At 43.4% G+C, this 24,027-nt stretch overlaps 1 protein-coding gene across 1 annotated transcript; it reads right to left on the reverse strand.

Annotated features, from left to right (window-relative positions):
• Window positions 1-13,787: 13,787 nt before the first annotated feature.
• LOC138297387 (protein ripply2-like) lies at window positions 13,788-20,936 on the reverse strand. The gene is made up of 4 exons (XM_069236766.1): window positions 20,630-20,936; window positions 17,569-17,650; window positions 16,133-16,182; window positions 13,788-14,636 (listed from the first exon to the last, which is right to left on the reverse strand). Exons 1-4 carry the CDS (start codon window positions 20,713-20,715, stop codon window positions 14,468-14,470), a joined length of 387 nt encoding a protein of 128 aa, XP_069092867.1. The 5' UTR covers window positions 20,716-20,936; the 3' UTR covers window positions 13,788-14,467.
• Between the last annotated feature and the right edge of the window lie 3,091 nt (window positions 20,937-24,027).

The following is a 24,027-nucleotide window of genomic DNA, read 5'->3' on the forward strand; positions in this document are numbered from 1 at the left end:
CATTTCAGTGTGATGATTCCTCTTCCTCTTTGGCTCCCTGTGCTACAGCTACAAAGACTTACTCCAGGTTACAGTTTTAAGTAGGAGAGACAAAGCTAAGTACTTGATAACAGGTTAGTGCACACTAATCCTTAGATTAAGCCTAAGTCTATCTATAAGACTGAGGGGCATATTTATACACTTTTTGCGCTGGACTGGCGCCATTTTTTTCCACAAATCTGGTGCAAACTTAACTACATATTTGTACTTTGAAGCTAGACCAGTCTAGCGTCAAAATATTGGAGTTAACATCATTTTTTGCCTGCGGAAAACTACCTTGCGTCAATGAGATGCAAGGTAGGCGTTCCCAGGCAAAAAAGGACTTTGCGCCTTATTTATCCTTACATGCAAAAATCACGCACGGGAGTAAGAGGGCCTTAAATAATGGCACTAAGCCTGTTTAGCACCATTATTTAACGCCTGGGTAAGGGCAGGGGTTAGGGGTTCTGTGGGCCATTTTCCATGGTCAGAGGCCATGGAAACAGCCCACACGTGCCCTTCCCTGCACCCAGGGACACCCCCACCCACACCTGGAGAACACCTAAGGATGGGGGGGGCCCATCCCAGGTATGTCCAGGTAAGTTTTTTTTTTTTCTAAAAGTGCCATGGGGGCCTAACTTGGGCCCCCTACATGGCTCTGTACCCAATGGCCATGCCCAGGGGACATAAGTCCCCTGGACATGGCCATTGGGCAAGGAGGCATGGCTCCTATCTTTACTAAGACAAGAGTCATGTCAATGGGGGTTGTGTGTCACAAAATGACGCTAGTCAGGTTAGAGCCTTTTTTCTGACTCTAACCTGACTAGTGCCATTTTTTGACACACAACCTCCTGTTTCCCCTACGCCTTCCCCACCAGGTTAGCGTAATTTATTTTGACGCTAATCGGGCCTTAACACCTGCTAGCGTCATTCCTTGAATGAGGCCCGCTGGTGTCCAGGAATGGCGCTAGCCGGCAGTAAACTTTTTGATGCAAGCCTGCGCATACGCAGGTTTGTGTCAAAAAGTATAAATCAGGGCCTGAGTTCTGAATAGAGAAAGCTTGCTTTCCGAAAATTGGAAACTACCTTTAGTTCAACAGCTTTAGCACTCTGAACTCCTTTACACAGTGGTTGAACTATATCAGAACTGAAATCCACCCGCCAGTAATTCTTGACAAATTATTGTAAAGAGAATTATAGAGTACTTCTTAGAGTGCATTATATATGTATACAAAAATTGTACAGAGAACTGAATGTAAAATGATTCTTTGAAGTGCCAGAAATGCCAGCCTTAAATCTCGATTTGTAGCTGCTCTCATGCAGTACTTGTGGTGAAGCCTGTAAGTGTACAATATTGTGAATAACTGCACAAGCTTTGAATGTTGAGAAATGTTGGTAAACTATTCTTCTTGTTATTTCCAGTGCATTACATCAGAATCTCTTAAGCAGTGTTGCAAGGCAGCAAAGCAGAACCATCCTTTATTATTTAGTTCCAACCCCCTTTCCCATTGAGGGTAGTGTATGATTCAAGGATTTAGGGTTCTCTGATCGTGGGCTGCCCTCTAGAGGAATAAGAGGTCCAGCATCACCTCTGCGGTCGGAACCAGTTGAGTAAGTGACACAAAGTGTTGCTGCTTTGCCCAGCATGACAGTTTGCTAATATATAGCCACTTGCTTTGACTCACCCTGTAGTTTTTCCTGGTCCTCCACTTTGGCACTCTACTGCCCTTCCACTCCAGCTACCAACTCTGTTGGAATGAGGGATGCCACCTGCTCCTCCAATGGATTCAAGTCCTCCTGGATGTCAGGTCCTCCTCCGGGCCTCATGGCTGCCTTAAGGTTCTTGGCCAGTTTTTCTTTTGTTCTGCACTTGTAATTGTGCTACCTCTCTGTGCACTCCAGGATGGTCCTCTTTATGTTGCACAGTTGATTTTATCCTCCATGGATTGCCAAATGGCATCCTTCCTTGCTAATGGCAATTTCGAGGTGACAAATATGGGATGTTCATTTTTTGTTACCTCACTCATTAAAATCTTGTTCTTCTCCTCATTGAAGTTGGACTTCCTCTTCCCCTGGGATGGTGGCAAGTGTTCTGTGTTGGGGTAGTTACCCTCCTGGCTTCCTGAGGCTCCGTCCATACTTCTCAGTAGTTTTGGAGTATTAATGTGTTGTTTGCTTCATTTTTTAAATACTCCTGTGATGCAAAGCACTCATGTGTGATGTAATACATATTTGTGGCATGTATAGGTGCTTTACACACACAAATCAGGTTTGTGTGATGTAGAGAATACTTGCATTGCGGCACCTTGTGCCATTCCTGACAGCGTTGCGTCAGAATTCATGAGGCATCTTTAGTCCTTGCCCCATAATCCGCCAAACCATAAATACGGTGAATCCATGGGGCAAGGAAATGCTGCAACACAGATCAAGTTTTTCTGATGCAACGATGTGGCAATGCAGTGTTACATCAGGAGTCATAAATAAGGCGCTGGTTTAATAAGCGCGACTCTGGCTTTTAATCCTATTTGGATTTGATGCAATCTGAAGCATGCAGCATGCTGAATGTTAAAATTAAGAGACATATTTATCAAGGAGTTGCGTTGCCCTTGCCTGCACAAAAACAATCTGTTTGCAACGCAAGCACCCTTGCACTATGGCGTAAGGGTGCCTGCGTTGGCGCTAGGCAGTACATTGTGCACCAGCACAAGGAAAGGGCAGAAATGAGGCATATTATGTTAAATATGGCGCATTCCTGCCCTTTCCCTTTCACACAGCGCAGCAAGCTGGCTTGCTCTGCTGCGCGAAAGTTTGATAAATATGTCCCAAAACTTGGAATTCTCTCTATGAGAGCAATAGTGCCAACTGGACCAGCAAAAATACCCTGGAGACCACTGTGACGGCGGTGTCAGGGACATAAAATCCATTCTACATTTCACTTTCCTTTACACTAAGTTAACCGCACTGCATAGCAAATGGCTAGTCACAATATTTAAGCACCATGTACAGAGCAAATTAGCGATGCACGTGTAGTTTGTTATAGGAGAGATCATGTTGTAATTTATGATATGGCTTCATATATATGGCTGAGCTGGTAGCTGGTTATGGAGTGGAATCTATAAATGATATTCTAATGTTTGTGCATATCCTCACCTCAGGGATTGCAGTAATGTAAGGATTTGCGTTTATTATGAAAATGTTCTTTAATTTTTAAAGTGTTACTACACAATGGTTGGAGCATTGATCTAGGCATGTTTGTGAATACTTTAATGTTAGTTGCTATATTGCTTTTATTGAAATCTCATTTGTTTTTTTACTGCTGTGAATTAATTAATGTATGCCAAGCGTTGTTGAACACTTGGCCAAGTTGCAGTTTTTAAGTTATTGTCAGGGCTATGCTGAGAACAATGACAATAAATTACACATTATACTCCAGACTCCGGTATGTGTGTAAAGACCTGGAGTTTCATCTTAAACCAAAGGTACAATTGTAGCCTTGCATCCTCACACTGAATCCTTTCCAACACTCATGATCAAATGCATCTTAAATTAAGATGCTGCCGAGGAGTTGGTGAATAGTGAGCCAGTTGTAGTGACAGAGCTGAATTGGACCACCTGCTGAGCAAAGGCCACACTGAGCTGGAGAACACTGATTGTCTGGCGCCACCACCCCCAAAGTTCCAATGGGCTGCCTCATAGGCCTGAATCTTAAGTTGCAAACAAGTTTTGATGCCAGAAACAGCACATACGCCTTAAAGGATGTGTCAGGCTCATAATTTTAAACACTGAGAAGTTTAACAATTACAAAAATATATTAAAACTTGGTTTGAAGACGCAGGCTGCTGAGTATACTATTGTAGCCAGTAGCATCACTCTGGGCTACTGTGTACAATATGGCATCCCAAGAACTATTAATTTCTGTCACCAATCAGGAAGACATCACGCAGTCAATGATGCAAGGGTTGGTTGTCCCGGATTAGATTTATCGTTGTAACTGTGCCCAGAGGTATCCTAGGGTTTATGTGGTGCTTTGGTATTATTGTTATTAGGCCGGTTATGTAAAGATCTTAGCTTTTGCGAGAAAAGCTGAAAATCACATAAAACAGTTTAGGAAAAAATGAACAATGCAGGGAAACTGTAGGCTTTTCACAGATTGTGTTTTCCTCATGCAGTGTAAGAGAGATTAGAGAAGTCATAGGCGTCATTTAGGAGTAGCCAGTGTTCAGAGTTGTGGTCATTGGCTTTCTCACTGAGACCCCAGCAACAGCCTTCGCGAACCTTGGCCTCAAAGGTGGCAAGATCAGTGCCAAGATGATAGGGACAGTTTTGCCCTTCTTCGTTATAGCTCATTTTTAGTTACACTAACACTGAATGATTGTATATTTTCAATGTTAGTGTAATAAAAACTGCAGCATCAGGTAAGTATACTTTGATTTTGAATGTATGTTATGTACATGGCTTGTGGATGTGAGAGTGTGTGTGAGAGAGGGAGTGCTTATGTGCAAGTGTGTGTGTATGTGAGTAAAAGTGGCAGTCAGTGGTAGGAGTAGTAACACATGAGATTAAGGGGGAGAATTATCAAAGTGCTGTGTCACTTTTGCACCACGCAATGGGGTTCAAAAGCGACTCAACCCTTAGAATGTGATTTATCAAGCCACGCAAAGGCTACCTTGTGTAGCCCTGAGTGACTTTATAAACCTAGAGTAATGCAACACAGCACAATTTGCTTGGTTTATATAGAATACACTTTGGATGCTGTTTTGCAATGGAGTAGCCATTTGATGGTTAGTACTTCACATGTTATTCACATGGGACTTTGATTAGAGGGAAATCTAGAGCTTTGGTGATGTGTCTGTTTATTTGAATTCTTATTTTTCAGTCTAACACCGTTGAGTGTACTAGGATTGGACTTCTCCAGTCTGATATATTTTGTTTATTTGAGAAACTGAGCTTGGTAGCTATGCTAATGTTGACCTTATTTCTTTTTGAAGGAATTTGTTTTTTCAAATTGTTGGTGATGCTGGAATTAGAGTAACAACATTTCCAATTAATTAGTTATAAAATTGAAACAATTTATGGCAAGCAAAAAATGTTCAAATTGTAAAGAATTTATATCTCTGTGAACGCCGCATTGATATATAATGTATGTGGATTTAAATGATTTCTAACCCCTTTCCTTTTTCTTCTTTTTTTCCTGATACTGTTGACTATTACACCTTTGTATGTAATTGAATCCTTTGCCTTCATATGTTTTAATGAAATCCCTTTCTGTCGATTTGGTAGTGTCCAACAATGGGGCAACCTGTTGCTTTGTTAAAATCTTTTTTCTGGAATACAGGGTGGACCGGCATTACGACATTTGATATTGTCTCTGATTAAATCATATCTATGAATGTGCATTAACAGGAATGTGTTGATAAATGATGGTCAGTTAAAGGGACTGGAACATGCAACTGAAAAGTATATTAAAAAAATAATTTAAAGGTTTTCAAAAATGATTTGCTGTATGTTTGCTTACAGGTTTAGGTTTGGGTCTTTCCAAATGACTGACTAAGCAGTTTTTAATTATGTTTTTGTGTCAATATTGTTACATGTTTTTTAATTGGTTACTTTGTACGTTGCTTTTTGTTCGCTTGATGTTTATAATTTGCACTGATCAATGTTTTATATGTGACTTAAGGTTTGTCATGTATGTCTTTTAACTGCCTTGAAGAAGTCCTGTTGCCATTGGATGAAACGCATTGTCTGTGTCCATGTCCTTGTCATTTTCCAGCAAGAAATAAAGATCGAATATTTCAAGCATACTTGTTTCTCGACATCTACATGCAATTAAATGAGATGATGTGTAACTGTGAAGTAGAACTTATGGGGAGGTTAATACCCTGTTTTTGCTCATAGTGTTTTTGGGCTGTCACCAAGAGTGCTTCTACGGTATTTCTGATTTGAATATGCATCGCATTCCTGTCCTTTCTCTGTCATGCAGTAGAGCAAGGTGACTTGTTGCACTGTGCTACTTCATTTGTTGATAAATGTGCCCCTAAATATGAGTGAGTATGAGTGAGTCAGGGTGAGTGAGAATGTTGAATTGAGGGTAAGAGTGTGTGCAAGTCATTGTGAGTGAGTAGCTGTGAGCTGATCAGTGTAAGAATGAAAGACAATGTGTGACTGAATGTAAGACTGAGTGTAGGAGGGACAATAAATGACTGCATGTGGGTGACAATAATTGAGTAAGAGTGAGTAGATGAGAATTAGTGTGAGTTACAGAATATAAATTAGCATTAGTGAGAATGTGGTATGCTTGCGAGTCTGCTTTTGGCCCTTGCAAAATACTGGTGTTGGCATACTGGGGACAATAATTAAGGGACAGGGTGATTGATATGCTAGGGAAATACTTGATATATGGGAAATCCATGTCAAAATGCTGATGGAGATCATTCTTAGTATGGGGCACTGTAAGGAAATGCCTTCTTGGCATGATTACCCCCTGACTTTTAGCCTTTGCTGATGCCAAGTTATGATTTAAAAGTGTGTTGAGGCCTGCTAATCAGGCCCCAGCACCAGTGTTCTTTCCCTAAAACTGTACCTTTGTTTCCACAATTGGCACACCCTGGCATCCAGGTAAATCCCTTGTAACTGGTACCCCTGGTACCAAGGGCCCTGATGCCAGGGAAGGTCTCTAAGGGCTGCAGTATGTCTTATGCCACCCTGGGGACCTCTCACTCAGCCCAGACACACTGCTTGCCAGCTTGTGTGTGCTGGTGGGGAGAAAATGACTAAGTCGACATGGCACTCCCCTCAGGGTGCCATGCCAACCTCACACTGCCTATGGCATAGATAAGTCACCCCTCTAGCAGGCCTTACAGCCCTAAGGCAGGGTGCACTATACCATAGGTGAGGGCATAGGTGCATGAGCACTATGCCCCTACAGTGTCTAAGCAAAACCTTAGACATTGTAAGTGCAGGGTATCCATAAGAGTATATGGTCTGGGAGTCTGTCATACACGAACTCCACAGCACCATAATGGCTACACTGAAAACTGGGAAGTTTGGTATCAAACTTCTCAGCAAAATAAATGCACACTGATGCCAGTGTACATTTGATTGTGAAATACACCCCAGAGGGCATCTTAGAGATGCCCCTGAAAACATACCCGACTTCCAGTGTGGGCTGACTAGTTTTGCCAGCCTGCCACACACCAGACATGTTGCTGGGCACATGGGGAGAGTGCCTTTATCACTCTATGGCTAGTAACAAAGCCTGTACTGGGTGGAGGTGCTTCTCACCTCCCCCTGCAGGAACTGTAACACCTGGCGGTGAGCCTCAAAGGCTCACCTCCTTTGTTACAGCGCCACAGGGCACTCCAGCTAGTGGAGATGCCCGCCCCCTGCGGCCACGGCCCCACTTTTGGCGGCAAGGCTAGAGGAGATAATGAGAAAAACAAGGAGGAGTCACTGGCCAGTCAGGACAACCCCTAAGGTGTCCTGAGCTGAGGTGACTCTGACTTTTAGAAATCCTCCATCTTGCAGATGGAAGATTCCCCCAATAGGATTAGGGATGTGCCCCCCTCCCCTCAGGGAGGAGGCACAAAGAGGGTGTAGCCACCCTCAGGGCTAGTAGCCATTGGCTACTAACCCCCCAGACCTAAACACACCCCTAAATTGAGTATTTAGGGGCCCCCAGAACATATGAAAACAGATTCCTGCAACCTGAAGACGAAGAAGGACTGCTGACCTGAAAGCCCTGCAGAGAAGACGGAGACACCAACTGCTTTGGCCTCAGACCTACCTGCCTGTCTCCCCACTTCAAGTAAAACTGCACCAGCGATGCGTCCCGCAGGGTTCAGCGACCTCTGAAGCCTTAGAGGACTACCCTGCATCTAAAAGGCGGCTGCGACCCTGTGAGTAGCCAGAGTTGGCCCTCCTGAGCCCCCCCAGTAACGCCTGCAGAGGGAATCCAGAGGCTCCCCCTGACCGCGACTGCCTGCTTCTAAGAACCCGACGCCTGGTAAAGACACTGCACCCGCAGCCCCCAAGACCTGAAGGATCCAACCTCCAGTGGAGGAGCGATCCCCAGGTGGCCTCTCCCTTGCCCAGGTGGTGGCTACCCCGAGGAGCCCCCCCTTGCCTCCCTGCTTCGCTGAAGAGACCCCTGGGTCTCCCATTGAACTCCATTGCAAACCCGACGCCTGTTTGCACTCTGCACCCGTCCGCCCCCTTGCCGCTGAGGGTGTACTTTTTGTGCTGACTTGTGTGTCCCCCGGTGCCCTACAAAACACCCCTGGTTTGCCCTCCGAAGACACGGGTACCTACCTGCTGGCAGACTGTAACCGGGGCACCCCCTTCTCCATTGAAGCCTATGCGTTTTGGGCACCACTATGACCTCTGCACCTGACCGGCCCTGAGCTGCTGGTGTGGTAACTTTGGGGTTCCCCTGAACCCCCAACAGTGGGCTACGTTGGACCCAACTTTGAACCCTGTAAGTGGTTTACTTACCTGCAAAACTAACAACTACTTACCTCCCCCAGGAACTGTTGAAATTTGCACTGTGTCTAGTTTTAGAATAGCTTATTGCCATTTTTGCCAAAACTGTACATGCTATTTTGCTTATTCAAAGTTCCTATGATACCTAAGTGAAGTACCTTTCATTTGAAGTATTGATTGTAAATCTTGAACCTGTGGTTCTTAAAATAAACTAAGAAAATATATTTTTCTATATAAAAACCTATTGGCCAGGAATTGCCTTTGAGTGTGTGTTCTTCGTTTATTGCCTGTGTGTGTACAACAAATGCTTAACACTACCCTCTGATAAGCCTACTGCTCGACCACACTACCACAAAATAAAGCATTAGAATAATCTCTTTTTGCCACTATCTTACCTCTAAGGGGAACCCTTGGACTCTGTACATGCTATTTCTTACTTTGAAATAGTACATACAGAGCCAACTTCCTACAGGCACCCATGTCAAAATGCTTGTGCTAGTACACTGGAGTCGATTCTTGGCATAAAGGATTATTGTTGTGGCATATAAGAGGGAGACAAATGTGGCAAAATGCTGGCCCTATCATACTAGAGGAAGATTTTGACATAAGGGTCACCTAAGAAACATGAATACAATTAATAGAAAAATTCCAGGTCTGGCATTTTATATGCAATTTTTCGCAAAAGGGGGCACCAATGGCAACATGCTGATGCTGGCATAATGAAGGTTATTCTTGGCGTGTGCCTCAGCCAGGATCCACTGCATATATCTAAGCAGTGTATGTGAGTTTGTATGAATCAGAGGTTATCCTTGATAACAAAGGGTATCTGATACTGAAATGTTACACTTTAATCCTCATTTAGCTATCCATTTTTCTATACTGATTTCAAACACCATCGTTTTTGATGTCTCACCTGCGACAGCATATGCTGCATGCGCTCTCGCTTGCGAGAGATATTGTATACAACAAGGGGCTTGCAGCCTGCTCATTGCTTAGTATTTGTTGGCTTCATTGTCACTCTTATTTGCTGCCTTCTAATTGTCAGTGCAAGCTGGCTTCACTTTAGCTGCTTTTGGCTGGAGCATTGACCAAGAACTAGTTGCTTCAGCTTGATTGCTGTGCTTCCGCTGATTGCGTTGTGATTGAGATACTGCATTAATTTTTGTTTTCCCTGTCATGCTTGTTAAACCTCTTGCAATTTGTCACTATGTCTTACTGTGCTACATGCACTTTATAGAAGCCCTTTTCTCCTATGAAATGGATGTTTATTGTGACAACAGATGATATCTGCTTTTTTTGTGACAACAGATGTTATCTGCTTCCAACTGTTTTTTCACTAAGAAATGGAACTGGGTGGCTTTTTTTTGTGATATGATTTTTTGCTAAGTGTTATTTTTTGGTGCATCGGGAGATTAACTGTTTTTTTCAGAACCACAGATGTGTTGTGCTGAGATATAATAAGCATTTGCATAGCCAAATGGCCTTGCCTTTGAGACTATTGGCTATACCATTGACTTTTGTTCATGCTATAAGGCCTGTGCATTGCTGACTTGTGCAATGATTTGTAGCCATGTTGTATAGCAGTGTGGCTACAGAGCAGCATGCCTAAAAATAATGATTAAAAAAAAGACTATGATGCATCCAGTGCTAATATACTTTTTTTAAAGTGTGCTAGCCCTGACAGCATGATAGTATGTCCTAAATTAGTTTCTGCGACACAGAAAAGCACCTGCACTCCTGTTCAACGTGGCTATAAAACATTACCGAAGCCAATAGCTCTCACAGGCGAGAACTATTGGCTTTGTTTTATCGACAAAGGCCTTTTTTTCCAAAGACAGCACAGCCTGTTCTGTGAGCAGGGCAGCGTTTTCACAGAACAACCTGAACTTCCCATAGGAAATAAATACCCATTGGAAGAACAACAAGGTGTTAAAGATGTAGTCTAGCCTGTGTAGCCTGTATCCTGCTCTAGGGCGCTGAACTGACTGTTAAAAAAATCCCTTTGCTAGAAAAATGATGGTACCTAAATACATAGGTGGGAAAAGGGCAGGCAAATAAACAGTAAATCATTCCTTTTAAGTGATCAATGACACAGAACAACTCTCACAGAGTCGGTGGGCATTGTTGCTTATTGGTGCAGAGTTCTATCTGCCTCTTTTGCCCACCTCATTTGTGTTGCTTGGGTGGATAAGGGAAAGAGCACAGGGCATTTTCTGACTGGTATTTTCTGCTTGTCATTAACTTAGTCCTTGCTGGGTGTTACTATTAATGATACAGGTGCAGGGCAATGAGGACAACAGATAAAAACAATAGTGCCAGAAGAGGCTGCACTAAGGAGTGCATTGTATTTCAGAAACGCATTTGCTAAATTCTTCTAGCCTGGATAGAGTGCTACCTACTGACAGATTGCATTTCCATCTACTGCATGTCTTCCATGAAAACACTACTTTGTATGCATCCTGTGGAATTGGTGTTGCCAAATTTCTCAGAGAATTCTACAGGCCATCTTCACTTTTTAGCTTCTAAATGGACCGATAGTTGGTTTCTACAATATTTTGTGCAAACTCTTCAGTATACTGGCGATTGTACCTTTGTTCTCCGTAATAATCATTTAAGAGTAAAACAGACTTCTCTGAAAACCCCTTTAAACTGATTTCTTCATGTATCTCCAAGTTTGCATTTACTTTTGAAAGGGAAAATACTACTGAAGTTAGCTGACTCTCCATATTTCTTTTACCAACCTTGACTTAAATATAACAACTACACTCGTAAAATATTTGCCAGTTGGCAAGCTTACAAGGGATGGGAATTGGGCATTCCTGGAGGGTCTAGTAATGAGTGAAAAGCGAATGGGTGTCAGTGAGAGTCAAACTGGGACAACACTAAGGAACATATTTCAGAAAAAGTGGCACATCAGAGCTGATGAGCCACTTTTTTTGCTCCCCCCACCCCAACCGCACCTAACGACACCATGGTTGTGCCATATTTATAATACAGTGCACCATGGCAGCCGCTAGCACAATAGCGTCAAACATTTTGATGCTATTGTGGTGCTTTGCTACATTAGAATCAAAAATGTTGAAGCTAGTGTAGCAAAAAGAAAGGAGGCCCATGCGTTTCTACGAGAGTGTAATTTGAACACCTGCTCTGAGTGCCAGGATGCTCCTCTTGCATACATTATGGGGGTCATTCTGACCCTGGCGGTCATTGACCGCCAGGGCCAACAACCACGGAAGCACCGCCAACAGGTTGGCAGTGCTTCCTGGCCAATTCTGACCGCGGCGGTAAAGCTGCGGTCAGAAAAGGGAAACCGGCGGTTTCCCGCCGGTTTTCCCCTGGCCAAAGGAATCCTCCATGGCGGCGCTGCAAGCAGCGCCGCCATGGGGATTCCGACCCCCTTCCCGCCAGCCTGTTCCTGGCGGTTTACACCGCCAGGAAGAGGCTGGCGGGAACGAGTGTCGTGGGGCCCCTGGGGGCCCCTGCACTGCCCATGCCACTGGCATGGGCAGTGCAGGGGCCCCCTAACAGGGCTCCAGCAAGATTTTCAGTGTCTGCTTGGCAGACACTGAAAATCGCGACGGGTGCCACTGCACCCGTCGCACCCCAGCAACTCATCGTTGCTGGGTCTTTCCCGCTGGGCCGGCGGGCGGCCTTTTGGCGGTCGCCCGCCGGCCCAGCGGGAAAGTCAGAATGACCGCCGCGGTCATTTGACCGCGGTGCGGTCTTCTGGCGGTCTCCGCCCAGCGGGCGGCACCCGCCACCCGCCGGGGTCGGAATGACCCCCTATGTCTGGCACAGGCATAATGTGGCACAAGGGTTTACAAAGTGGCACAATGCATGCATTGCACCACTTTGTAAATATGGCACGTGGAAAAAGCCACCTTAGTGTCAAAAGAATTACATTACTGCGGCACTAAGGTGGTGCTAGGGGCTTCTAAGAGTGAAATTTTATGAATGCCGCTTTTAATTCTGTACAATTTACAAGATACCTTGTGCTTTCTTTTATGTAATTAACTTTATTTTAGTATAGCTTCCAACCATGGGTGTCCTCTAGAAGGGCGATATTGAGTGGTTTTGAAGGGTGATCCTATTTAAATCAACAGAGAGTGGCTTATTTTAGATACTGTAAAGTTTTCAGCATGCATGGATCCATTGTAGTATATCAAATGATTTTTTTGAAGAGTGAGTGACACCTTCTAGTGAAGGTGAGTTAAAATGAGTTGCAAAGTATAAGTTTAGTCTTTTCTGTGGAGATGTCCACATAACGCGAAGCTTATTGCACTTGCAGTTGTATAGTTGCATTTCTGAGTTTTTATACCGGATATGTATGTATAATACTGGCCAAGTGGCATGTCTAGGCAGCTAGCAATCGTGTCTTCTTCTCCACCCACAGCTCTTCCACACATCTCACTCCCTCATCTCAAACCTCTCCTTCAAGTATCTCCCAAAATCCCTGCCATCTGCACCAATCTCACTTTAATTGGAGATAATGACATTTTCTTACTAGCCTACTGGAAATAGCTTGGATCTGAGCTGTCCATTTCCAGCAGACTGGTACCCAAGCTCTACTGTCTGCTGCTAAGTGAGACACCAGAAGGAAAAGTAGAGGGAGAGGGGGCAAAGAAAGACTTTGACGGTGCCCCTTTTCAAGTAATTATGCAGTCTTGGAGTGCACTTTCCATACTGACATTCTGAAAGTTCAAAGTAAAATCTGAGCGGGATAATAAGCTGAAAGAAGGCCACATGTGACTTCTAAATCTGAGCCACCGTATGTGCACAAATACCTCACCAAGATGCACGCAAGCTTTACTTTATTAACGGCTGCAATCTAGTTAAGTGCTGCAGCCTGCTGGGGCCATGCTGCACCATCTGGCTGCTATGTTTGCAGCAAGTCTTCTGTAACTAGTGCGAGGGTCCATCCGGCCTGTCCACATATTACTTTTCAAAATACAGAATTTTCTGGTGATATTTTGAAAGAGGTAGTGTCGGAATCCCATGCATGGCTTCTTCCCCTCTCGAGTCTACCCACCTTCTCCTCTCGCTCCCATCTGTATACCAAACAGTGATGTGGCCCCAGTCACAACTAAACTTGTACTTTTGGCCACCGAGGAAATATTTGCAAGTGCCCATGGTTTAGATCAGCGCATTGGTCGTTTCACTAAAAAAACACTTTCCTTACACACTGTCAATTAGTTTATGCTCAATGTTCCCTGGGAAAATATGTTGTTACTTAACAATAAAAGGCAACACCAAACCACAAATGCGCGATCTACTCAATAATCAGTCCACTGACATTTATTTAGCGAAAGTAGTTTGGTATTTACAAATCCTTGGTGTTAGATATGTAAAGATTATTATTAAAATATGCTTTACCTACAAAATCGAACAAATATAAAAATGATCTCTGAAATAACTTAAAATAAACTCTTATCTTACAATATATACATATTAAAATAAAGGAGAAAAACAATAATTAAATGCTGCTTTTCTGCACACAATTCAACATCAAAAGGCTGAAGGTGAATAATAATCCTGACTCAAGAATCAGCCGCCAGAACGATGTTTCCGCCATGATCCTTTGGGCGTCATTGTTTCATAATGTCTGATATTTAATTGACGAATTGGGTTCCAGTTTTGTACAATAACCTTCTGGGATGTAGTGTGAGATAGAGTCGCAGGTTTGAAAGGTTGGGTTTGAAGTGCAGTCTTCTAGGGTAGCCACAGAGGGTCTGAATCCAGAAAGGAACTTTTGTGATTGTATTGAAAAGGTTGAAGTATCGAGACTAAACCAGTCTCAGACTCAGTTACCACCGGTGAAGAAGGTCACACACTAGTGTAGTGTGCAGACTAAATGAAGAGCATTCATATTAGAGAATATGAATTTCCTGACGATTTGACTCCCTCGATGATTAGAGCCATTCGCTGATTTACTCGCAATATAAAGCGCCGCAGTGTCACATTTCACTCTGGATCATTCTGAGTCGATACCAGAATCATGGTTCTCGTCGCTGCTGTCAGCTTCACTCTCTGAATCAGACTCTTCGTAGAAGGAGATGGTGGCCTGAACGGGGAAGTTTACCAGGAGAGCTTCTGCTGTTTCATACAAGTGATCAAAGCACTTGGATTTTGGCCAAAATAACCTGAAACAAGAAAACTTTAACTTAGTTCAAGTTTTAGAATAATTCAGAAACAATTGAAAATATTGTGTTCTTCCCTTGACCACGATGGACGTCTGCCTACAAAATCATGAGAGCAATGTGTTCAGCGCTTGCAAAATCTACAACTGCTGATTTTTTCATATTGAAATCAATATTATTTGAAAACATATCCAGCTATCATATGGGAACCATACATATTTTAAGATCTGTATGTTACTAAGGAGCCTAAGATAAAAGAAATTGTGGAGATTTCAAAGTAATGTCAAACTGCCATACGAAATCCTTACTTGTTCTGACCATCGCTCCTTTAGAAAGATGCTTAAGACCACACTGTTTTAAGGCTTCCTGATCCTTCTACTAGTGCTGAGATACCCCCCTCGGGGTGATTCGTGAGCTATAACAAGTACATTTAACAGAACAATCATCAGGTAATGTTCCCAATTAGACGAACCTGTGACCTAAGATAGATAATGAGAAATTCTTATAGTGAAATGTGACCTGAACGTGAAGGCCAACTCACTGAAACAAAAGAAATAAAGGGCTGTAACATCCGCATTTTCTGATAATGATCTGGCCAATTTCTATTCTGAACACTTTTACCCCTAACTAACTTAATGCCCAGATTACCACATGAACAAATACCTTGTCACAGATTAGTGTCTGGGAAAAAAAAAAATCACTGTTGAGTGCTAGTCTATACTTTTCATTTACGCGCACAATGTATGCTTAACATCAGTGATTGAAAATTACTCATTGAAAGTACACTGTGAAAAATATCACTGCAAATTAAACAAAATAAACACATAAATTGTTAGATGCAATGTTTTATTTATGCTGGCGTTTGCCGGTGCTCCACTATTATTTTGTTTAAACACCGGCATTTAATGACAATTTACCGCATAGCGGCGCTGTTGTCTGATTTTAAAATAAGCAGTATATTTTGCAATTCCATACACTCTAAAAGCAGAATTAAACTAGTGCATCTGCTCCATCATTAAAACTTGAGGTGGCCTGGAATATTTAAAAATGTCACACTTGTATGAGTGTGATGGTTAGCAGGTAACACTGGAACTGGCATTTGGCTGAGCTGGGGGGGGGCTGTGTGGGTGGTGCGAGCTGGGCAGTCTCCTGACGAACAGCTTGAATCCTGGCTCTTCTTTACAAATTATTCACTGGCTATTATGCACTTGCAGAATTTGATAAATATGGACTGGGCCCTAATGGTCAGGTGCGAGTTATCACTGGCTGGTTATTACAGGAGATTGTTATAAAACCACTCAACTTGTCTCATCTATTATCACAGACATTTCTGAAAGATGAGTCACTGGAAACCTAAGCTTTCCCTTCACATAAATCATTGCACACTAAACATTTACAAATCTAATCCTCTCTCTGGAACAAACGCCATTGTGTTATTGAATAGGCAAATAATGATAACTGTATGTAAAATTGTATGCAACACATATCTCACAACTCACTTGACTGGGTGCTTGTAACATCCATGTTTTCCAGTGACTGGCCTATAGGGCTGTAGGAAGGAAAAACAAATGATAAGCAGGCGGATAGAATTTATAAAGTGAAATGACCACAATATTTGGATTGTAGACAAGTAGTCACACCAAACACTAGTATTTTCCCCTCCATCTCTGTATGGAAAGGAGTTGATACCTTTGCACTTCAGGGGAATTAGGCCATCATACCTGATATGTCCCCCCATCTGGTTATTAATCTTGCCATAGGTTCCTACTGATACAAGGAAAGATTCTCCTGTTTGGTATCTATAGCCAATTTTAATCAAACACCACCCAGTCCACTCTTTTCAGTCCACCCCCTTTGGCAATAATGTTCAAAAGATCTCCGGCAAAGAGACCATTGTGGGGACCATCAGGCATTGCGGTGCCGGCCTGACGAGGAGCAATGCCCAATGATGAAGCATGCCACCCATGGGTGAGTGAGGGCAATTGTTCTAAGCAAATTGATATGTGTTGACCTGTGTCTCCACACCTTTGGTTGAGTGGAACCAACTTTTTTCAGAACAGTGTACTTTATTTAACTTTGTAGTTACGGTTTTGAGAAGGTGTACACTGGACCGACTAATCCCTCCCCTTCCCCCACCTTTTTTCTTGGAAAGAATCAATAAACACACAGAAAAACAAGAATGGTTCTACTCACTTTCACCTTGACTCACTTAGGAACCTCAGTAATACAAAAGTTGGAATGCACTCTCCCTCCCCACTCTCACCGGCTGTGTATTAGACTGTATAAACAATATATATGGAGGACTGGCCCTGGTTTTAATGCCTTAAATGACAGGAAGATTTTAAGGAACTGTTGGGGGCATAGACTGTCTTCAAGTGGTCTAAAAAATATAATATTCAATACTAGAAAATGCCGTTGTTTGGGTGAAAACAGAGAGCAATATTTGAATGATGTGTTCTTTTTCGATAGTAAAATTATATAAAACAAGTAGTGGAACCATTTTTAAGGAGAAGTGTAATTGAAATGTGTATTTGATTTCATCAGAGAAAATTAAACTTCAAACTCAATGTGTGATTTATAATTATATTCGGTGCTAACAAATGATTAAAAAGTACATTTAGTGAAACTTTTTAATACAGTGGTGTTTTAAAACAATATTGTAACACTTATCAAAAGTGAATTCAAAATGTGAAATATTTCAAATACATCCACTACAACTTCTCGCGCACATCATTGTGTTCCCTGTTGAAAAAAAAGGCACACGCCTCACCCGCTTCTGAAATACATTAAGTACAGAAAAAAATTGAAGATTATTAAGGTGGGGTCACTCCCCTTCACTTGCATCAGCACCTCCATCCTCAAATAAAATGGCTGAGGTGAATCGATTTAATTTTCTTTGACAACCAACGTCTACTTGATATTTTCAACCACTCACCAGTCGCTTCTGTATTTTCCTGGACTGTTCTCGCTCCGAGCCCTTCCTATCTGGCGACCAAGGTCTCCAGAAGCCTTGAGATCTGAAACAACAGAAACGATTACTGTTTGTGCAGCGAGCGAGAGGCAGGTTTACTCAGCCCTGTACACGAGCCAGCAAAGCTGCATGCACACAACGCGAATTAAAAGCGAGATGGTCATGTGACACGAACATTGTTACAGGCTCCCTGTTGAAAGAACGCCATTAATTAAGTCGGCAGTAGCAGTGCCCGTTCTGTGTACCCTCTAAGTGAAAAAGGGTGAGTGCACGTTGCGCATTTTAGAATCTGAGGCCCTGAGAAGACGTAGGTCCCACCATTAGCACTGTGGCATTTCAAACTCACCCCCTTGCCCATGCAATAATGAAAGGGTTAAACAATCTACAGTCCACGCACAGCGCCGAACGAGTACAGATGCAGTATCCGTCATGGACAGCCTATGGAAAAAGTGAAACGTATAAAACAACAGAGGCCATGCACACGAGGCCTACGACCTACCTGAAACAAGGCGTGTAACCCGAGAAGAGCCACTGTTCAGGAAAAACGTGGTCAGTTGCCAAGATGTATTTTTTTCCTGCATAGACAAGCCTTATGGGCGACGCTGGCCCTTCACTTCAGACCAGCTGTACCATTCTCTATCATTTGCAAGTCACCCTCGAGCTCACCCTTTCTGTCTCTGTCAGTCTCTGTTTCTCTTTGTATCTCCCTTCGTTCTCTGTCCTCGATCTCTTTCTCTGGCTCTTTTTGATGTTTTACCTCCCTCTTCGTCACTTTCTATCTGTGCCTTTCCCCATATGCGTCCGTCCATCCAATCTTTGCCTGCCTGCCTGTCATTCTGTGGGCCGTATTTATACTCCGTTTGCGCCGAATTTGCGTCGTTTTTTTCGACGCAAATTCGACGCTAAACTAACGCCAACTAACGCCATATTTATACTATGGCGTTAGAGGCGTATAGCGCCAAAGTTCCCGGAATGTGCGTCATTTTTTAGCGTGAACCCCTTCCTTGCGTTAATGATATGCAAGGGAGGCGTTCCCGTCTAAAAAATGACTCCCAGGCCTTTACGTGGTATTTATACTCCCGGGCAAAAGAGACGCCCGGGAGTGGGCGTGGCTAAAAACGGCGCATTTGCGCCGCTTTTTAACGCCTGGGTCAGGCATGGCGTTAAGGGACAAGTGGGCTCAAAATGAGCCCAGAGTGCCCTCCCCTGCCCCCAGGGACCCCCCCTGCCACCCTTGCCCACCCCAGGAGGACACCCAAGGCTGGAGTGACCCACCCCAGGGACATTCAGGTAAGTTCAGGTAAGTATTTTTTTATTTTTTTTTAATAATTTTTTTTGGCATAGGGGGGCCTGATTTGTGCCCCCCTACATGCCACTATGCCCAATGACCATGCCCAGGGCCATTGGACAAGGGGGCATGACTCCTATCTTTACAATGATAGGAGTCATGTTGATGGGGGATGGGCGTCGTTAAAAAATGGCGCAAGTCGGGTTAAGACGATTTTTTTGCCTCAACCTGACTTGCCCCATTTTAAGACGCCCTAACGTCATTTTTGCCCAACGCCGGCGCTGCCTGGTCTACGTGGTTTTTTTCCACGCACACCAGGCAGCGCCGGTCTGCTTGCGCCGGCTAACGCCATTCCATAAATACGGCGCCCGCATGGCGCTTCAGAATGGCGTTAGACGGCGCAAAATTTTTTGACGCTAAACTGCGTTAGCGCAGTTTAGCGTCAAAAAGTATAAATATGGGCCTGTATATCACTGACAGCCATCTTTCTTCTGCGTCTCTTTTCTTCCGTATCTTAAGTTGAACGAGGCCTCCTCTGAGAACTCAAAGCTACAACCAAGTCTTTTGTGTGGGCTGGGTCACAAACGCACGCGACAGCCGCAGCGTGCGCCGAAGAATATAATTTATTTATTTTGATTGTTTAACTAGATAAAGCAGTTATCCATCCAGAGCTGATCCAGAAATCTCTCTAGTTTGAGGGTTTAAGAAGGCAGAAGTTTACTGGTGAAAACTGTCCAAATTTATTGAGTGCAAAGTCCAATGAGGGGAGAACTCCTCCTGCTCGGGGTTCCTGCCCCTAAGAAGATCCCACAAACTCAGGCTCAGTTTTGCTCTGCCTCCTTTAAAGATAAATCGCCTGGGGGATTACAACACTTTTCAGGGTCTTTTAATCCTATGTCTGGCACAGACAGTTACTCCTGGACATTGTTTTTCATTTTATTTCTTAAAACCCGGAAGTATCAGAGTGCTTTAAAATAGAGCGAAGAAAGTTACATGAGAAATCAAAAATAAGAGGGTAGTAGGAGACAATACTTTAAGCTACTGTGGTTACTTACAGTGAGAGTTGCGTATGTACAAATTACCTCTTAATTACAGGTTGCATATTTGGAAAAGTTAAGGCGATTTAGGTTACATAGATAAATATTACATATTCACAAAGTGAAGTACTAGTTACGCTCCATTACAGAGTTGTAGCTCTCAGTGTCATGGCGTTAAATGTTAGGGCATATGCCCGGTGGTTCACTCTGTGATTGGGCAACTGACACATTAAAAATAAAGGACCCTTATGCCTTGGCGCTCTGTGCGATACAGGAATGTCATGCAGCCTGTCCGTGGAGTTCTGTGTACAGGTTGACTGTAGGGATTTACGCACACGCAGGGCAGTCAGTCCCTTTTGGGTGGTCTATTAGACACACAGGGAAACAGGACCGTCTCACAGGCCCCTGCAGCGGCGCAGGGAGGAGGCGGCACCCACCAAGGGGGGCCCATTCAGCAAAGTCTCCAAGAATATCGGTGACCATCTAAGGGAGACTTGGGGAGGCCTGGCCACATTCTGCTATTTACACTGCGCTAGACCTCTGTATGCAAGCCTCTCTGTGGGGGTTCATGGGCACACAAGGAGCAGAATGTTAAGGTCTGTGCTGCACACTGCTGCAGTCTGTCGGGCTACCGATCTCCGCGGGTACCCTACCCTCCACCCCGCCAGCTGTCCCTACACCTTTCACCCCTTTGACTCACCGTGGTCTGTCAGCTGCTGTTGCGGGTCCCACAGGCTGCTGGCAGCGGTGGCTTCTCCGGCCCTGTGCTGACCACAATTTCTTCATGCTGCTCTGCCGTAAGCTAGGGTATGGTTTGTGTTGGAGTTCTCGATGCTACTGTGCACTTCACAGTAAAGCTGTCGTGTCCGATGCGATTGCTTCTTGTGCTGCTGTGGTTTATGTGTTGTGGATATTCCTTCTTGAGCTGCTGCAGCTGCGGCCTTAAATGTCCCCAGAGTTGCGGCTCCTCTCGTCCCTCAAAACTGCCCCTCTCAAACCCTCCCTGTCCCTTTATATCCCGGTCACTGACCCCGCTACCCCTCAGATAAACAAAAAGAGCGGGTCACAGGCCCACAGGCGTCATTGTCAACACTGGAGCTGAGCGCGTGGCAGAGGGTGTCAATCACACCTACGCAGACACATGGCGCCCCCACCCCCTGGGAGTTTTTCAAATGGCGGGGGCATGGTTCAGTGCAGTAAATGGGCTGCAGGTTTAGCTTCTGCAAAAACTCGGGCATCTCCGTGGCGCGGTTTGATAGCCAGGGCCGGACTGGGAACCAGAAGCCGCAACAATGTTCAAAGCAGCATCTCAAGAGCAGCAACTCTCTCAAAACCAAAAACCAGGACTTTAAGTTGGATGAAAAAACGGGGGGGGATCTCTTATGGGGCGCGGCTGATGTAATTAAGGCATGGCTTCAAAACTTGTAAGATATAAATCTGTGTTTAGCATAGTGTGTCTCCCAATTGGTATGTTTATGCTTCCTTCTAGTATTACTTCCAGACGTATCATCCAGCAAGTAACATTACTCCTACAGCTAAGACTATTGCCTTTGTCAATGGTCGTTAGTTAAATACGCCACAGGCTTCCTTGTTTAAAATCATTACATTTTGAAAATGCTTCTATTTTTAAATGATGAAATTGTGAAATAACTATAACGAGTGTCTTTGTTTTCCACCCCGAGAGTGAGGGGAAAAACGGAGAGCCCGATAGGAGCCCGTCTCGGCATCTGCTTCTTAGAACTGCTGCTGCTGAACACCGTCAGGACCCGGCCCAAAAATGTCCTAACTAAAAACATTATATATAGCCGGACCCTGTTGAGAGCTGTCACAGGTTATAAAAAATAATACCTTTCCATTTTGCATTTTGCCATTCGCTTTTGAGTCCTATAATACAAGAACCCAGAAAAATAGTCACATTCAGCAGGTGTGAGCTGGGAAACAAACACAGATGCCTCGTCAGCTTAAACACAGCAAACCTTGCTGAAATGTATTCACTTACCGGTCATCTTCTTTTCTCCCTCTCACTTCTTTCAAAACGTAGGTGTAGAGTTCAATGATACTACCAATAAAGACAATCCACTACCATTGATATAAGAATCAATTGTTTTCTGTAATTCTTAAAGAATAAGAAGCGAGTCCACCAGCCTACACTTCCTCTGCTCTGCTTCCAACTGCCCACTGCCATCCTGTAGATAACCTTCTGAAAGCAGAATGGAGGGTCTCATTGACAAGGATTTTGCGCTGCCGTAGCATACTTTTTTTTACGTTACAAAGGGGCAAACAGTCCCTCACACAGCACCTCATTTACAAACTGGCGCAATGCTGCATCACATTATACCTATGCCAGGTATTATGTATGCAAGGTAGGCATTTCCGTGCAAAAAGCTCCACAGTAATGGTGCAGTGGATTTCACTGTGCCATTTTGTGCCACCACCGTGTCATGTTTTTAATGCCTGCACAGGGCAGGATTAAAGTGAAGCTGTGCTGTTTTCAATGGGGCCTCCTTAGCATTGCTGGACTAGTGCAAACATTTTTCACGCAAGTCAGGCAATGGTAAGGTTTATCGCCACAAATGCATCAGAATTTCTGTGTGCCATGGACCACTGTATGGTAAATTCAGCGCTCCCATGGGTTTGTTAGGGGAGCCCAGGACAGCATAAGAAAACTGGTGCGTCAATCACAATGCACCAGTTTCTTGTAAATGAAGCCCAGTGAATGCCAAGACAGGGCTGGAACCTTACCTTTTACAACATTCTAAAAACAGGTAAGTGAATGTAGAATACATCCCCCTCCCAATAAACAAATTAAACAAGAACATAAATTGATGTTATATAAATTACGTACAATATTCTTGCAGATAACCTGGTTTGCTTGAAAGATGACCACATTGAGTAGTGACATATTCATCAGTTCCAACACTAGTTGAACATTGATGTTGATGTTGACACATTTGAGTCCAAACAAGTCACAACATCAGAAGCAGAAGAATCCAAAACTGATGCTGCATTACTTGTTTTTGTCTCTTTCAGAAAAACATCAGATGAAAACTATAAGGATTCTCCTTTTCAGATAATCTCTTGAACATAATAGATTGTTGAAACTCATCCAAGGCGATGATATTGCTTACTGTCCACCAATGACCATCAGCTAACTTGCCAGAGGAGCCAGCAATTTTGTTAATTTGAAAAGTGCCATTAAAATTAAAATCCACTATCAACTTCATTAATTTCTTGTATTTTAACTTAACCTGAGATCCCACACACATTTTGCCAACATTGTCAAGATAATCTTTATCATGGTAACATTTTCATTTTGCATTGAGTCAATTCCATTTTATGCTTAAGTGTATCATAATCAACATCATGCTCTTTAAAAGAAGATTCGTCAGCCAACTATTTGAGAACTAAACCAGTGCCAGATTTCCTTCTCCTCAACAAAGCAAAAGCCAACAACCCAGTAACACTGTGACAAGTATTATGATAACCCAAACTTTGTCTCTCAAACATTGATCTGTTTGAATACCCTGTTTAGGTATCCTACTCGCTCTTTCCTCAGCACCATACCATTGGGGATTATATAAGGTCACAGTGTTGTGTTTGATTCTTTTTCTTCCAAAAAACTCTCATCACTTTAGAAGTAAACTGAACGCCACTATCCATAATGAGTTCAAGCGGGTAACCTTCCAATGCAAACATTTGTTAAAAAATAGCAGTTTCTGTATTCATTTCACTGACAAAAAATATAGGAGGGATGGGGAGGTATTGTGGTCCAGTGTATATCCTCCCAAGGAATACGTCAAAAACATATGATACACTGTTCCAACAGAACAGTGTATCATATGTTTTTGACGATTAATTTCACTGACAAAATCCTAATAAATCCTAATAAATCCACTTAGAAAAGTAATCAGTAACAGCAATTAAATACGTAGATCATTCAAGTAAAGCTCAATTAGGCCCTACAAAATCTAAAGCAATTTTCCTCTATGCACAGTCTGGAAATGTAGTAGGTATCAAATATATAACACTGCCTTTCCAACGTTTGTTGAACAACAAACATTCCTTACACTTATTTTCAAAACTATTGACGTCTTTTTC

This window comes from Pleurodeles waltl, chromosome 5 (genome assembly GCF_031143425.1).
Source record: "Pleurodeles waltl isolate 20211129_DDA chromosome 5, aPleWal1.hap1.20221129, whole genome shotgun sequence".
In the NCBI taxonomy this organism is placed as follows: Eukaryota; Metazoa; Chordata; class Amphibia; order Caudata; family Salamandridae; genus Pleurodeles; species Pleurodeles waltl.